The sequence below is a fragment of the Mirounga leonina genome, unplaced genomic scaffold (genome assembly GCF_011800145.1).
Source record: "Mirounga leonina isolate KUSES-001 unplaced genomic scaffold, KU_Mleo_1.0 Mir_150, whole genome shotgun sequence".
Lineage (NCBI taxonomy): Eukaryota > Metazoa > Chordata > Mammalia > Carnivora > Phocidae > Mirounga > Mirounga leonina.
The window spans coordinates 23,360,622-23,377,233 of NW_023270374.1; the positions used below are offsets into that span (position 1 = coordinate 23,360,622).

At 51.6% G+C, this 16,612-nt stretch overlaps 2 protein-coding genes across 2 annotated transcripts in view; one reads left to right on the forward strand and one right to left on the reverse strand.

Annotated features, from left to right (window-relative positions):
• Positions 1 to 774: 774 nt before the first annotated feature.
• On the forward strand, positions 775 to 6,461 carry PDRG1 (p53 and DNA damage regulated 1). Its single transcript, XM_035006058.1, has 5 exons — positions 775 to 967; positions 2,538 to 2,613; positions 3,185 to 3,259; positions 5,219 to 5,299; positions 5,924 to 6,461. Exons 1-5 carry the CDS (start codon positions 881 to 883, stop codon positions 6,004 to 6,006), a joined length of 402 nt encoding a protein of 133 aa, XP_034861949.1. The 5' UTR covers positions 775 to 880; the 3' UTR covers positions 6,007 to 6,461.
• Positions 6,462 to 8,854: 2,393 nt separating this feature from the next.
• The window catches only part of TTLL9 (tubulin tyrosine ligase like 9), a 38,841-nt gene continuing 31,083 nt past the window's right edge, over positions 8,855 to 16,612 (reverse strand). Inside the window, exons 12-15 of the mRNA XM_035006056.1 lie at positions 15,813 to 16,009; positions 14,166 to 14,279; positions 12,814 to 12,938; positions 8,855 to 8,931 (exon numbers count right to left, since the gene is read on the reverse strand). Of these exons, the coding sequence (XP_034861947.1) occupies positions 8,855 to 8,931; positions 12,814 to 12,938; positions 14,166 to 14,279; positions 15,813 to 16,009 (513 nt within the window). The remainder of the gene's footprint in view (positions 8,932 to 12,813; positions 12,939 to 14,165; positions 14,280 to 15,812; positions 16,010 to 16,612) is intronic.

A 16,612-nucleotide genomic window follows, 5' to 3' on the forward strand; every position in this document is an offset into this window, starting at 1 on the left:
GTACAATGAAGGGTTTGGGCATGAAGACCTATAGGGAGCCTTCTTGTTCTGAAGGGCAACCACATTTCTCCTGCATGCCTCTTTTTGGAGGTCCTTCCAAATCCCACGACCCACGCCAATTTGCTTTCTAGCACTTACAGAACTTCTTTTCTGAGCTGGCACTTCATCGCTCACTGCACATGATTTTCCAGCCCCTTCCTTGGGTCTAGGTCAACTACTCTGGACATTGGGCCCAAGAAAGGGGCTCAACGAATACTGGTGAAAGCTGAATTTTAAAAATGATTCCTGCCTCCTTCTGATCCTGCAGAGAGACAATGAGGGGGATTTTTATTCACTCCCATTTTATAAATTGGAAACTGAAGGTGTCAGAGGTTAAATATAAGTCACACTGACACATGGGCCTTCTTGGTGTTCCTTAAACAGGGGAAGAATGATTTGTATTACTCCAAAACACTTATCACTGCTCGCCATAGTATGTAACCACTTGTTTTGTCATGAACTGTCGGTGTTTCCCACTAGGATGAAGTTTCATGAGGACAGGGACTGTGTTTTGTTCACTGCTGCACCCTCAGCACCTAAAACTGCCTGGCACCTAGCAGGTGCTCAAGAAACCGGAAGGGAGGCAGGAGGGGTTAAGAGGCAGCTCTGTGGACTATGCTCTCTGAGCCTGCAGGGGGCGCTCCAGTCCCGCCCCCAAAGCTAGGCCCCGCCTCTCGCGTCCTGCGGACGCTCGAGGGTTGGAGCCTGCGCGCCACTGTTCTTTTAATTGCGCGTGCGCGTCGGAAGCTCTGCCCGTGCGCGTGCGCAGCCGAAGCATATCTCGAACGGAGTTTGAGCCGAGTCGCAGCCGATCTGGGTTGAGTCGGAGCTGCTGGGTACCATGCTATCACCTGAGGCGGAGCGGGTGCTGCGGTACCTGGTGGAGGTGGAAGAACTCGCCGAGGAGGTGCTGGCGGACAAGCGGCAGGTAGGAGGCCCGTCCGGGGCGCTGGGGCCGGGGTTCGGCGGTTGGGGCCTGGCGGCGAGCGCCGTAGGGCCGCGCACAGGGCCCGGAATCCGGCTCCGGCGCGGGTTCCCAGGGGGCTGGTGGGCTTACAGCCGTGACCATAGACGTGGGGCAGCGGTGAGGCAAGGTGGGCCAGACACCTGGCACGGCGCCGCGCTTCACGCATTTATTAGCACGTGTTAAATGCGCGCCTGCTCCGTGCCAAGGATTCCCTGTCTCCATCCTTCCTCCGCCCCTCGCCGTGCCCTCCGGACCCGAGCCATTACCTCTTTGGGGTTTACCTGAACACCTTTTTCAAAAGGCACTTCCTCCTCAGGCCCCGTCCCACTGACCGTGGGTGCACTGTCTTCGCCAAGGCTCTCGGGAGAAGAGGAAAAGAGGCCTGAGTAATCTTGAGATTGGGCCGGTGGGGACGCTTTGTACACCTGCATAGAAAGTCTGGGTCTTGTGCTAATTTAAGTGCTAAGTGTTTGGAGGGGGTTAATGGGGAGAGGGAGGATGATGTAATTGGATTTAGGCTTTAAAAGGATTCCTCTGGCTGCTGTGTGGAGCACAGAATGTAGGGGGGCAAGGGGCCCGTGAGCGGCCACTGCCAAGGTTCCTGCAAGGGATGGGTTTGGGCCAGGGTGGTGGTGATGGAGACGAGTGAATGGGTCAGAGGTATATTTTGGAGTTGGATTTAGTAGGCCTTGATGATGCTTACATATGGGAGGTGAGGGAGTAGGAGTGAAGAATGACTCATGACTCCTCATCTCCAGTTAGAATAAGTGGATGATTGGCAGGGTATTTACTGAAAAGTGGAAGACTTGGGTAAGTGCCCCTTAAACACTGCATCAGGGTATGCGGGATGATAATAAAGTAGTGATTAAAATGTCTCAGGCATTTACTGGGTGTGTCAGATACTATGCTAGCTCGTTTAGTTCCTGGCTCAGTAACGTGTGAGGTAGGTGCTATTCATACCTCCATTTCTCAGAAGGTGAAATTCCACAGCTCACAGCGGCCAGCAGGATTCAAACCTTGGTGTTGCGGAGGCTCCAGAGTCAGCACTCTCAAGAAACTGTTCTGCCTCCTTACTTCCTTAGCAGCTTCTGTGGTGTTAGTACCATCTCAATGCCCCCCAGCCCTGCTGTTGCTGTCTGGTATCATTGGGCTTCTTGTGATGCTAGGTCAGAATGAGCTGGAGGAGCTTGTCCAGGGAGAAGTTTCTACTCCCCTGGTGATTCTGAAATGCCCTGAAGCTTGAGCATTAGCACTCCAGTGAATAATAACGAATTACCCGTTTAATCAGCAAACATTTCCCCAGCACCTTCTCTGTGGGGAGAACACCTGCACAGAGCATTGTCTTTAAAGACCTGGAAACTGAATAGGGGAAGAAATACATTTACACATGAGTGTGTTTTAGGTGTGACATTGGAAGAAACCCAGGAATGATGCCTTGTCTCTGTTGGGTTTTAACAGCCCCTGGTCTGTTGGGAGGTGATGGTGTGAGGCAAGAGGGAGCTGAGTTCCCTCCTGCCCCTGTGCTTTGCAGATTGTGGACCTGGACACCAAAAGAAATCAGAACCGGGAGGGCCTACGGGCCCTGCAGAAGGATCTCAGCCTCTCTGGTAAGTGAGGGTTTTGTCACTGCAGCCCTGGAGGTGTGTTGTTTTCCTTCAAAGGCTTTCAGCTTGTTCCTAATAGAGACGAAAAGCTACACATGTGTGACACAGCCTGTGGAGATGAGGGAGAAAATGTTACAGGTCTGACATTGGTCTGCTTGCTCTTCTAACACCCCAAGCAAATTACTGGTCTTTGCTGTTCCTGTTTCCTTTGCCTGGCTCACTCTTTCCTCAGATGGCTGCAGGGCTCATGCCTCGCTTTCTTCAGATCTCTGCCCAAATGTCACATAATCAGTGAGGCCTTGTCAGACCATCTGGTAAAGTAACAAGGTCCTCCCCTTCTCTGGCATCCCCCATCCTCTTACTCTGCTTTATTTTTCTCCAGAGTACTTAGCCTTATCAGGGCCTCACGGATCGTATCTTTGCTTATTTATTCCTTCTCCTCCACTATATCATAAGCCCGATGAGGGCAGAAACTTTGTCTTGTTCTGCTGTGTTTTCAGCATCTAAAACAATGCCTGGCAGAGAGTAAGTGCTCAAAAATATTTGTTGAAAGAGTGACCATTTGCCATTTCAGAAGATGTGATGGTTTGCTTCGGGAGCATGTTTATCAAGATGCCTCACTCTCAAACGAAGGAAATGATTGAGAAAGGTAAGGCCTTCTGGGGATGGGTCAGGGACACGTCTCCCCCTGCCAGCCTTGGTCTTAACCCAGAGCTGAGAGTCAGACTGTGGGCCATTTGATGAGTGGCAGCTCTGTTATAGGGCTCAGACAGATGTGGGTTTTAATCCTTGCTCTGCCACTCTGAGTTATTTCCTCATCTCTGAAGGAGGGGATGCATCTCCAGAGCACATTTGTGAAGTGGGGATAAAACAGACTAGCCAGCATGTGTACTTATCAGTGCTTGTTTATCAGTGAGGAACAAGCTGGGCCACAAATACAGAAAACCCAACAAATGGAGGCTTAGGAAATCTGGTTCTGTTTTTCTCGTCAGTTGTCCAGAGGTGGGGAGTCCAGGACTGGCACGGACGCTCAGCAAGGTCACCTTCACGTATTCTTGGAGCAGTTGTGTCATCATTGCAGGCCAGGCTGCAGGACGGGCAGAGGGCCAGCTTTCTCCATACATGGCCTTGCCTTCTATTTCCAAATAATGCTGTCCTCCTCAGAGACTGCTGACATCTCATAGGCCAGAACTAAGTCACGTGCTGCTGCCCCCCCCCATAGCTGCAAGGGAGCCTGGCAGAGTGCGCTTTTATCTTTCACATCACCTGCCATAGAGCCAGTGGAGGTTTGGGGAGAGTGAGCCTCTAGGGTCTGCCACGGCCTAGGCACTCGGCATGTTACTCAAATCTTCATAACCATGATGCTGGAGGCTCTTTGGAGAAGCATCATAAAGGCAAAAAGTCAAGGTGCAGATGGGTCCTTGGCTGGAAAAAGGAAAAATTATGCATGTTTCCTCTTTCCCCACCCTTGAAAATGTGTGTGCCAAGAGGACCAGCAAGGTCACCTCTGTCCCTGAAGGCAGAATTTCCCTATCCCTGTTGAAATAAAATTTTAGCAAAGGAGACTATATCAGCTTAGAGAAGTTTCCAGCTTCATGTTGAAAAATGCACACTAATGTTATGGTTATAAAATTAAGAGTTGTTATTGCATGTGAGTGATGGGCTGCAGGCCACTCAGGCTGAGCTTTCAGAGGGGGTCACTTGCCTGGGTTCAGGATCTGGTCCTCAGCTGTCTCGGCCCACAAATGTGGTCTTGTCACCATACGCAGAAGGGTTCTGGGACATTATCATCACTGGTTCTCAGGGGTCGATGTGAGCTAGATAAGCTCATAAGAGACCAGGGTTGCTCATTTACCATGAGCACTAAAACCGTTGCCCAGGTGAGAGGGCTTGGCTGCTTGGGGCTTCTTCCTGTCAGAAAGAATGAAAATCTGTGGGGAAAACAGACTAGCCAGCATGTCATCGTGAGCAGGTGGAGTCGGGTCACATTAGGCAGTTGTGTCACCAAGCTTTGTAGCCTCTACTTCCTCATAGTGCAGTTTGTGTTCACGTGTAATCCATCTTGGCAAGATAATCTTTTCTGTTCACGGTGAATTAGGTTAAGCTTGAGCATCAGGCTTGCCCATTGATTGTTTAGGTCACATATTACCACCGTCATGTTGTTTAAAAACCGCTCACCTTGATGGACTTGGGTTTGTAAGATTCCTTAGCCACACATTTTCCAGCCATCTTGGATGGGCTGGGTCTAAGTTCTTCATTCTGGTCTGATGTTTCAATTTTCTGTAATTTCATTGTGGGAGGGGGACCTAAAGTCCAGATATTACCCACCACCACCACCACTGAGCAGCCCAAGGTACTTTGCATAATGAAAATAGGTCAGTGGACAGGGTGCTCAGTCCTGTCCTGGGCTCACTCAGCCATCTTGGGCAGATCACCTCCCTTCTCTAGCTCTTTAGTTCCTTCCTCAGTTGGTCTCTGAAGTCCCCTTCTTCCTGAATCCCAGGAGCCTTTGCTTTCAAGGAGGCTAGGGAGAAGCTGACGTCCCCAGCTGCCTTCGGGTCACTGTGTCTGTAGTATAACCCCATCCTCTGCCCACCTCATTTTTCAGATCAGGATTACCTGGATAAAGAAATAGAGAAACTCCGGAAACGACTTAAAGTGAAGGTCAACCGCCTCTTTGAAGCCCAAGGTATGGGCCTGGAGGGAACTGGAAACCAGGAGGGGAGAGAACTGTCAATGTCAGCATGGACTTTGCAGAGCACGGTTGGGAAGCCCCTGCCAAGTGGGCAGGCGAGGGCCTGGGCAGCACGTGGGCCGTGTAGAGGCTGTGGGCAGGGGCAGCGGTCATAGCCACCCAGAGACGGAATGGGCAAGGAGGGTTGCGGGGTCTTATTCCTGTCACGAGTCTTTTTCCTGCCATAAGAGGAACAGCCTGGGGTATCTCACATGATATCCTAGGGCATGGTATAGGAACCAGGACAGCTCTGACTGAGGGGACGCAGAAGGCCTTCGTCAGATGGTCAAGCTCAGAGCTGAACTTCTGGATAAACCTAACCACTCCAGATTGGTCACAGCTCTGGCAGAAATCGGTAGGTTTCTGGGCAGCAGAGTCGTGACTCTGCAGGTCCTTGGTGACTCAGGTGCCTCGTCCAGTGCATTGCAGAATTTGAGGCCCTTCCCTGTTAGACCTTAAGGCCAAGTGTTTGGCAGCATGAATGCAGCATAAGCCTCTTTCCTGGGCCTGACTCCAGGGCCAGCAGGAGGTTGGACAACAGGAGGCCCAACTTGCTGATGGATTGTTTTCTCCCCCTAGGCAAACCAGAGTTGAAGGGTTTTAACCTGAACCCCCTCAACCAGGATGAACTTAAAGCTCTCAAGATCATCTTAAAAGGATGAAACTCAAGAACCAAGATGGGGTACCAAAGACAGCTTCTCCTCCCCCCTCCCCCCCCCCGACCCAGCAGTCATGGAGGACCCAGGACTCTCCAGCTTTATAACCTGCAAGGACATGATCTACCCTATTAGGAGATAGGCGTCAGGAATCCGAGCATGAGAAGCCTCTGTCTGTGGGGATTGCTGCTCTGTGATGGCAGGAGGGAGCCCTCAGCCTACCATTGTCTGCTGGGTCCAACCACTGGAGCTGGATGGACACAAGACCCATTGATAGGGCCCGGCAGCCACCAGTGGGGGGTGGGGGCTGTGCCTGTGAGGGTGTGAGAATGACCACAGCAGGCACTTTTAACAAGGGCCTGCTGTTCAGATGGGCCCCTGGCAGCCGCGGGGAGCATCATTCCTGCATTCCTTTCAGGAAGAGAGGCATTCTCAAGCAGCATGTAGTGGAATTGGAATAAAGCGGGCAGCTCACAGGTGGTTTCTGAATGAAGGGCAGAATCTTGGTGCTTCGTAGTTCACCGCAGCCTTCTGTGGGGCACACGCCATTCCCCACCGTGGCCTCCACTTTGGCCCTTTTTTCCTGCTTGTCCCCGGGATGGAGCCCAGCGTGGATGCTGCGTCTCAGACTCATGCACCTGCTATTTAGTCAGGAAGGCCTTACAGAGTCCTGTACCACGGATGAGGGAGGGAGCTGCCTCTTCACGTGGCCCTCCGCCACCTCTGAAGGCAGGGCCCGGGCCAGACTGCTCAGAGTTACTGCCCGCCCGCCCTCAGCGGTCTCAGATCCGGGGGTGAATGTGCTGTGAGGACAGCACTGTGTCTTTCATGTTCTTTGAGGGCTTAATAAACGTTTCCTAAATGAATGAACAGTAGCTTCTGTTCTTTACCTCATCTCGGCCTTAATTGAGGGCACGCTGCCTTGAGGACACCACCTGCAAAGGGACAGTGGCTCCTGCTGGGAAATGATAGCAGGACTCGACAGGCAGTAACAATGATGGTGGCCTCACCTGGCCCCCTCGCTCCACTTGGCTCCAGACCATAATGATATGGGAACATAGGCTGGTACGGCCAGATCTTAACATTTTGTGTTGTTTTTTTTCCAAGAGGAGCTAGAAATTTGAATTTTTAAGTTGAATCTTCTGTCTTTTAAATATTGATAATGCAGAAGTTTTTAAAGACTTGGGTGTTGGCCAAACAGAATACCTTACATAAGGCAAATTTGACCCATACCTATGATTTTGCATCCTCTTGAGTATTTTAAGTAGAAAATAGCGTGCGTTTTCCCCATGATGGCCCTGAAATGGGGAGGTGGAATCGGAAGCTAGGTGTCTGTCCGTAGTAGACTAGTTAAAGGAATCGATAGCTCCAGACAGTGGAATATGGTACACCTGTCATCAAGAAGAAGGAAGCTTCTCGAAGCACTGACTGGGAACAAGTTCCAAGATATAGTAGGTGAGAAAAGCAAGTGGACAGATAGCGTCTAATCCAATCATCTGTGTGCAAACACTGCATGGCTCCCTCCCAAGACAGAAGCTGCAGGGTTGGAGCACAAGGTTCAAAGATAAGGACACATGGCTGCTGTAGTGCCTGGGATGTGGGCCTGGCTCACGACTCGTATCGGAACGTTGCCCCTGCCTGTCTAGCGGGGTGGTGGCTAGGCCAAAGAGCCAATCAGATTGGCTGTCCTGGAAATGAGGAGCCTGTGTCTGGGGCTGTGTGGTCTTACCTCCGTCACAGGGTGCAAGGAAGTCCCCACACTCTGGAGGCAGGACGCCTGGAGTGGCCTGGCTTCTGGCCTTGCCAAGGCTGGCTGGTTCACTTCTGGGGTTTGCCAGTATTTTTCCTTCCAAAACGCTGCTATTTGCAGCCAGAGCTGTCCCGCCGCAGAGAGAGTTGCAATGGGAGCTGCCTGGGTCCCATAGTAGATCCCCTATGGAGCGGTTCACCCCCAGCCTGCCCTGTGGCAATCTCTCTCAAAGGAAGAGGAGGCTTAGGAATGGGGAATATGGAGAAAACGCAGAACTTTCACCTAACTCCCTACGCCATGTCCTTGCCTGCCAGGCCAAGGCTTTCTGAAAGCTCAGCTCCCAGGAAGACGCAGAGAGGCACTTCCATCACCCAGCTGAGTGCACCTTTGCAGAGACCCTCGCTAAGCAGCTCTGCCTTCCTGATCCTTGCCTTGTCCATCTGAGAAATGGGGATGCGCTGGCCCACTGGTTTTCAGATGGTCAGGGGAGCTCCATGAGTTCCGTGACACACCAGGTCAGGATGTTGAAAGGAGACAAAGATGTATTTAAGGCTCAGCCCTTTCCCAGAGCCCAATAAACACAATCTAATAACTTTGCTTTGCAAGTACACCTTAAGACCAGTTCCCTAGCCCCTGAACCCCTCCTCCTGAAGGATCATTTTAACCTTTGAGACATCAAAGGGTCAGATCGGGGAGGACTTGGCTTCAGCCATCATCAGCATCCCCCGAGCCGGGGCCCAGGGCGCAGTGACTCCAAGTAGGGCCTGTGTTCCTTTATTAGATGCGGTCTCTCTGGGGTAGCAGGGCTTGCCGCAGCTGTCCTCGCTGGGCCTGATCGCCAAGCCAGTCCTGCAAGGTTAAAACACAGTCCCAGGGATTGGCTGTCTCCGGGTACAGAGGTGCCTGGGGTGGGGTGGGGGCGTCCAGGGGACCCAGACAAGGCGGCAGCAGACAGCGAGCAGGCAGTGGCCCACCCAGCCCGCAAAGCTGCTGCCAGGCCAGAGGGAGGGAGGCAAGTGCTCTGAGGCGCCGTTGTGCTGGGAACGGGTCAGGAGGGGACTGGGGGGGCACCTCCTGGTCGGGTCGCTGTCCCTGCTGCCGGGACTAACTGGAGGCTTTCTTCTGGCTCTGAAGGGAGCGGAAGAGCTGCCTCAGCTGGTTGTTCCGGTCATTGACGCAGCCTGGAAGGGAAGCCGAGTGTTGGCTGGGATGGCCTTGGTAGTGGAGGCACGGGGGGTGGGGGGTGGGGGGAGCCGGGAGGGGTGTGCACCCCCGGATGGCCTATGGTTTGTGTCCTGCCTGCACTCCGTGGCCCTTGAGCAGGTCATTGACCCGCCTCCAGCTTAGTTTGCTCATCTGTAAACCAGGATGCCTGCTTTCAGGAGGGAATGTAAGGATCACCAAAAAGTTAACATTCATTTCAGCTTACCCCGCCCCAGGTGCTGAATGTGGATTAATGTGTTGAGCCCTCACAGGAATGATGTGGAGAAGAGAAACTGAGGCTCAGAGAGGTTAAGAAATGTGTTCCAAATCACACCGAAAGTAGCAGAACTGAGACTTGAACCCAGGCTCTGTTGCGCCAGAGGCCAAGCTCTTAACCACTGCTCCACAAGACCTTTCCTCTTGGCTGTGCTTGCTGGAAACACATCGCAAGCTAGCATAGTGCCTGGTCCCTAACAGGTTAAGCGTTAGCTTCCTTCCCTTCCCCAACCCCATAGGGCAGGCACAATGGTTGAGAGATCAATTTTCCCCACAAGCGGCCCCTGCGCTCCTGGAAGTGTGTCCTAGGCGGTCCCTGCTTGAAAGGCCAACGCGAGCTTCCGAGATGCCTCCTCTTCCAGCACATTCACGGTGTCACTCACTTCCTGCTTGTCCTCACAGCGGGTCTGTGAGGCAGCTCCATGGTCATTAAGTTGTGCCAGGCACATGGATGGCACTCACAGATGCTGGCTGAGTGACTGGCTCGCTGTGGCCACAACTATTCTGTCCTGCAGGCATCTGCCATCTTTCTTAGCAGCCCCGAGCCCCATCCCTGCCTCCTAGGCACTCACTGGCTATCAAGGCTTCACCCAGCTGAGGCCCAGTACATGTGTCCCCAGGGTTTGCCAAAGCTTTAATTGGTTCTTTCACAACTCCCAGATCTTCGTGTCCAATGCAAACGTCTTCTTGGAGTTACCTGCTGATCTTTACTCCCGGAAACCCCTCAACATTTCCCTTACTCATTCCGTCCATGCTCTTCCCACCCCAACCAGCTTGTCTTGTACTCACTACCATCCACCCAGACACTCGCCTGGAGACTTGGGAATTATTTTAGAGACTTCTAAAGCAGTGGCTGTCAACCTAGGCTGCACTTTAGAGTCAGCTGGGCACTTTTAAGAAGACTAATGGCCAGACCAACTGTATCTTGACCTTCAGCAGGCATTAGTATTTTTGAAAGCTCCTGCAGAATTCCTATAGCAGCCAAGATGGAGAGAACCACTGTTCTGCATCTTTGCCACTCGAACCGGGCCCGGGCACCAGCATTCATATCTGAGGCGGATGATTGGCAAAGATAGCTGCAACAACTCCTTCCATTCCTCTATGCACGAGTCTCTGCAAGGTGCTTTGGTGCTCCTCCATCTGGAGGTGGGGGCCACTTCCTTGCCCCGTGAATCTGGGGTGGAGCAGCTTTGACGGATGGATTGTGGCAGAATGACACTATACTGTGGGGCTTCTGAGCCTAGGCCTCAAGAGGCTTCCCTAGGACTTCTCTCACCTTCTCGGAACCCTGAGGCTACCATGTGGGGCCGGACTGCTGGAGGACGGGTGGCCGCCTGGAAAGAGAGACCCAGCTGACAGCCAGTATCAACCACCACACGTGTGAACGGGGCTCTTCTAGGCCACTGGGTCTCAGTGAATCTGCCGGGCGCATGCAGCCCTCTGAGCAACCCAGGCAAGACCTGAAGAATCCGCAAATAAGACAGTAGTTGTTCTAAGCCTCTGGGTTTGGGGAGGATTGGTTTGTTATATAACAACTGCTAACTAATAGAGCACCACCTGGGAGCTTGTTAGAAATACAGAATCTTAAGCCCCCACTCCAGACCTACTGAATCATAACCTGCATTTTAACAAGATTTGCAGATGATTACATGCACATCAAAGCTTGAGAGCACTGGATAGTCATCTTCCAACAACATAACTCGGTAGACCCTAGGGAATGGGCTGGAGAAAAGCCTTTCATAAACGCCCTCTCCTCCGCCTTCCTCAAGCAAATTACTTGACATCCCAGGCTTCCTTGCAGCTGTCGTGGCCACGTGACCCAGTTCTTGCCAGTAAGATGTCAGCCCCAGGAGGGTTTCCCTTTTGGAATAGAGTCCAAACTTGAAGGAAAGCCTTGGCCCTCAGGCCTTCCTGCTTCTTCCTGCCTGGGACAAGGACAGTGTCTGGAGCTGGAGCAGCTCTCTTGCAACCATGAGGCAACAAGCTAAGTGTGGCAAAGCGGAAAGAGGAAAGCTCTGGGTCTCTGGGGGCATTTTGCCTCCATTGTGTCAGCCCTGCCTGGCCTACCCCAAGACTTCCTGTGGCTCAAGACACATCACTCGCCCTGTGTAACTATTAGTTGGCTTTTCAGTTGCTTGCAGCCAAACTCAATCCTAAAACATACCAAACTCCAAAAAAGATTTAAAACTTCATAAAAAAAAATAAGCCACAAATAAAATTTAAAAGCAAATAACAAATTCAGGAAAATATTTACCATAAGTTTGACAGAGGTGTAATATAATCAATGTATTAATATCCAAGGCCTTTATAAATTTAGAAAATAGTCTACTGAAAAATACATAAAGAGTATGGACAGCTTACAAAAGAAGAAACGCAAATTGAAAAATCCAAAACCTCACCAATAATCAATGGAACACATAAAACAAATCAGAACTTTTTTGCCTATCAAGTTGACAAAGTTTTTTTTTTTCTTTTTTCTTTTAATTCAGAGCAGGCAAATTTGCGTTATCTTTCTAGAAAGCAATTTAGTTGTAATAAGTCCATCCCTCTGACCCAGTAATTCTACTTCTAGGAATCTGTCCTAAAGAAATAGCCAGAAATTTCAGCTGAGCTTTATGTGAGAGGATGTTCATCATGGCATGGCATTATTTATAAAAGTAAAAATTTGGAATCCTGCCAAATGCTCAATTATAAGAAATGGATTTAGTAAGGTCAGCACATACACAAGCTGGAATATTTTACAGCTGTATAGTAATTTGGCTTTTAACTGTGGTAAGGGACAGGATTTTCTAGCGGCCAAGCATTCAGGTTTTAGAGTAAGAGAGACTAGGGTTCAAGTCCTGGCTCACCATTTATAACTGGGACCCTCAGCAAGTTATGTAAGATCTGGAGACCATTTCCCCATCTGTAAAACGATAGAAGCTGCCTAAAAATGAAATAATGTATGTAAAATACATTAGCTCGGACCTAGCCGGAAAGTGTTTCCAGAAGAGAGGCTCTTATTAATATCGTTGAATGACATGGAATATGCTACATGGAAAAGCGGGACCCAAAACTCCAGCCCAGTGCCCATTTTGAGAAAGAAAAAGTGTGAATATACACATTTTGAAACACTGGAAGGAAATACAACAGATCGTTAAAGTTGGTTATGTCTAGCTGGTTGATTTCCTTTTGGTTTTCAAATATTCTACAAGGAGTAAATACTTTTTATAATCAGGAAAATTTTTCACTTTTTTAAAAACCAAGTTTAAAGTCAAGCACTGGAGTCCTTAATTTCTTTTAACACAGTGTGCTTTTTTTTTTTTTTCCACCTAAGTCTCTTGAAATCCACCTCCTGACAGATTAATAAGATCTCTTGCTATGTACCAGGTGGTGTTCCAGGCATATATTGAGAGTAAAAACTCTTTAATCTCCATTTTACAGATGAGGAACAGAGAGGTTCAGTCCCTTGCCCAAGGTCACACAGCTGGTAAATGGTAGGGCAAATGAAAACAGTCTAACCACTGTGCCAAGCTGTCTCCTAGACTACCTGGCTCCTCTCATGACCCATCCCCAGTGCCCATTCCCCACCTGGCCCCACGTACCAAGGTGTGTGTTGGTCACAAAGTTCCCCATCCCCGACAGGTCAGGAGCCCCCTCTTCTCTGCTGACAGGGCCATCATTCCACATGAGGTCAAAGCCTCCCACTCGCTTCTCCCTTCCTGTGAGCCTGGATGGGCAGGAGACACAAGGGGATGATGAAGGTGCACCTGGTGGGGCCCAAAGACCCAGGCCAGTTCCCCGCTCCCTCCCTGCACCCTACTGGTGCCCGTGCTGTCAGAATTCCTTCTTTTGTCCACCCATTTCCTGGGGGCCCAGACAGGACTCAGAGGGGTCATCTCCCCTATTGTCCCCAGGCTCCCACCCTTGCCCTCAGTAACATGAACCTACTTAGAGTCTGCCATCCTTCCCGGACCATAAAATCCAGGAAAGCAGGGACTAGGTCTATTGTGTCCTTTACTGTGTCCCCAGGGTGTGGCACAGGTCCTGGCACATATTAGGGGCCCAAATGTTTGTTCAATGAATAAGTGATGGTAGATATAGAGGACACTTGAGGTTCTGCCTGCTCAGCACCCATTTCAGCTTCTTTCAGCCCAAGGGTACTTGACTTTTCCAGGTACTCCTCCCTCTCTCACTCACATGCCTCAGGTGGGGATGATCCCACCCTTCTGGGAGATGGGCACAAGATGTAGGCCCAGTCAATCAGTCACAATGATTGGTTCAGAGATGGGCATGTGACATAATCCCCACCAATAAGAATGAGAGCCCTCAACCTTTCCTGGAATAATTGGGAAAAAGCTAATGCATAGGAATGAAGTGGGGGTTGGGGAGGGAGAGGGAGAAAGGGAGAGAAAGGGAATGAGAGAGAGAGTGAGCCAGTGAGCAGACAGACCAACCAATACCGACTGAGCACCTGGATTCAGCCATTCCTGAAGTCAGACCCTGGATTGTCCCATTATATACACATTGTTATAACAATATATAGTCTCTTACTGAACACTTACGGTGAGCTAGACACTTTACAATAAATAATCGTGGTAAATTAATTTAACAACCTTGAGAGGTAAACATGATGTTTCCCATTTTACAGATGAGGAAACTGAGGCTCCGACAGGTGAAATCCAGGGTCTCACGGTCAGGAAGTGTGGAGGAAATCCTGCTGGGCTGAATCTCAGAAGGCTGTAGTTGGTCCTGCTCTGCCCCAAAAGGGCTGAGTCCTTGAACCAGGATATAACCCTGTGTGGACATCTCAGTTTGTCCATCTATGAAATGGCAAGCAGGCCTGAGCCACCCCTACATACTGCTCAAGTCCCAGTGCTGTGAGTTCTCGGTCTTCCTTGCTGGGGGCCCCAGCTGTCATGTCCAGGGGTGCCTGAGTGAGGCTGCCCCCCGTTACCTGGCCTCCATGTCCACCACATGCAGGGTGTCTTCCAAGAGGCAGGTCTTGAGCTCATAGTCCTCCTGGCTGCTGGCTGTCAACGACGGGGACGCATTGACCTCCAGGAGCCACCTGGGGAAGGAGGGGCATGGAAGGCCTTAGGGTTACCTGGTCCATGGGGCCTCTGGAATTTCGCCGAGAGGCTACATGTGGTGCCTGGGCCCAACCCTCAATTCAACCAAGGTCGTTCTTTCCATTTTTCCACTAGAAGAAAGGACTCAGCGGCTAAAACTTTTTGAAGACAGTAGTCACAAACTCGAAATCCCCACAGGGGCCAAGTGGTACCTAAATGAGGCAAGCTGGAGGGGTGGAGTGATCTTGCCGCCCTCCTATTGCTCTTCCTTCTTCCAGTAGAGCCCTAGTGAACGCTTGCCTGTGGAGGGAAGTGCCTGGCCGCTGGGGGTGGTGGGAGCAGGGAGGAGCGGAGACTGGCGAGCAGGGAAGAGCCAGCCACTGTTGCCACGGCACCTCCAGGACACTGCCGCCCTGTGGGAGTGTGGCCCAGGGTCGGCAGACCCTCTGAGTTTTCCAGAAAAGGCAAAACTCCAGACTGTTGTGTAAATATCTCCCCGTTTTTTAGAGATCGTCAATGAATTTAAATAAAAAACCGTATGAAGTCCAAACTCAAGTGTCTGTGGGCCACAGACACAGAGGAGGTTGAACTGATGAGGAAAACAAGCCTGAGGTGGTAAGGACCACAGCGATGGGTCCCAAGGGCCCCCAGCTTACAAACTTTGGTTTTGCGCAACCAGGTCGTGGACGGACAAGAACCTGGGGCCCAGAGAGGGACGGGCTCACCGGGCAGGTCCGTGGCAGACGCGGGCCCTCCCCCTCCCAAACTTGTTTCCCCAGCCACGTCCTGCTGCAGGGGGCAGAGGAGAGACCCACTGGCCCCAGGACCCCGTTTCTCTTGAAGCTATCTGACCTAGGCCTCATTCTGGGGCTCCGACTCCTGGCTCTGAAAACCCTTCCACACCGGTCCAGTGACCCCGGGGAGGGCGTTGGCTCCAGGAGCCGCAGGACTGGCCCAGAAATGATGACCCTGGGTCTGGCTCTGCCCTTGACTTACTGCATGGCCTCAAGCACCCGGAACAACCCCGCTGGGCTTCTGGGTCCTTTTGTATCACATGGGGGCCATCACTGTGGTCCCTACCACCTCAGGCTTGTTTTCCTCACCCGTTCAACCTCCTCCGTGGGCACTGTGGGGTGACGGGAGCAGGGAGGAGTGGAGACTGGTGAGCCCGGAAGAGCCGGCCACTGTTGCCAAATTCTTGGCAGAAAGCGACATGGTAACAATATTCCCTTATGTGGCACTTTGCACCCTGAAAGCGGCAGGGCTTACAAAGAAGTTTGCCGGGGACTAGGGAAGGATCCCTGGCTCAGCAGATGTTCCAGAAAGGTCTCTCAGTGCCAGGCCTGGGGTTCAGTGCTCTATGGACGGTACCTCATTCATTCCTCATACTAATGCTATAAGCACAATGCCCATTTTACAGATGGGCCAAGTGAGGCGCAACACAAGGAAGCGGCAGAGATCAAACCCGGGCAGTCCGGGTACAGCACGTACAACATCCCCCCACTCTCCAGGCTGCCAGCCTACCCACTTACGGCTTGAGGTTCTGGTCTATGAGGATGTCATAGCCGTACAGCTCAAAGCAGTGCTTGTCGCTGATGATCACCTTCTGCACACTCTGCAGGCTCCTGACAAAGATGTTGTCCATATCGCTGAAGAGCGTCTCCACCGCCTCCGGCCCGTGCTTGGACGCAAGGTACTGACGGAAGCGCTGGAGCATCCACTTGCAGCCCTGGGGCCCCGAGCACCCAGGGTGGGGTGAGGGAGGGAGCCTCAATTAACCGGGACCCGGCCTGCTGGGACCCTCAAACAGTCAGCATTGCATGGCCCTTGGGCTGGGACAAGAAGGGCCCAGGCCTGAGTCCGGTGAGGAGGAGAACTCTGAGTTTGTCCCTCTTGTGGGGCAAGGCTACTGCATGCTTGGGGGTGGGGGGTGCCCACCCAGAGCCTGTGCCTCTCTTTCTAGAGCACAGCCAGGGTACTCAGGACCCCGTAAGTCACTGCCCAAACAGCCTGCACAGGCTTCTTCCCTGGGCCTGCCTTCCTGGGGACAGACTGCACTGACCATGTGTGTACCCCAAGGCCAAAGACGACCAACTGGTTACTGTTTTCAGGAAAACGGGAGTGTGTGGGATGGAGCTGGGGGAGGGAAAAGAAGCGAGTGGGTGTGAGCTGGGGGCCAGGTCTCCCTGTGCCCCACTGTTCTGGCTCTTAACTCTGAAAAGTCTGAGAATTCTAAATTTGAACCTGGCCTTGCCAGGTTATTAGATAGGTTATTAGATTATTAGATGGATGGATGGATGGATGGATGGATGGATGGATGGATGGATGGATG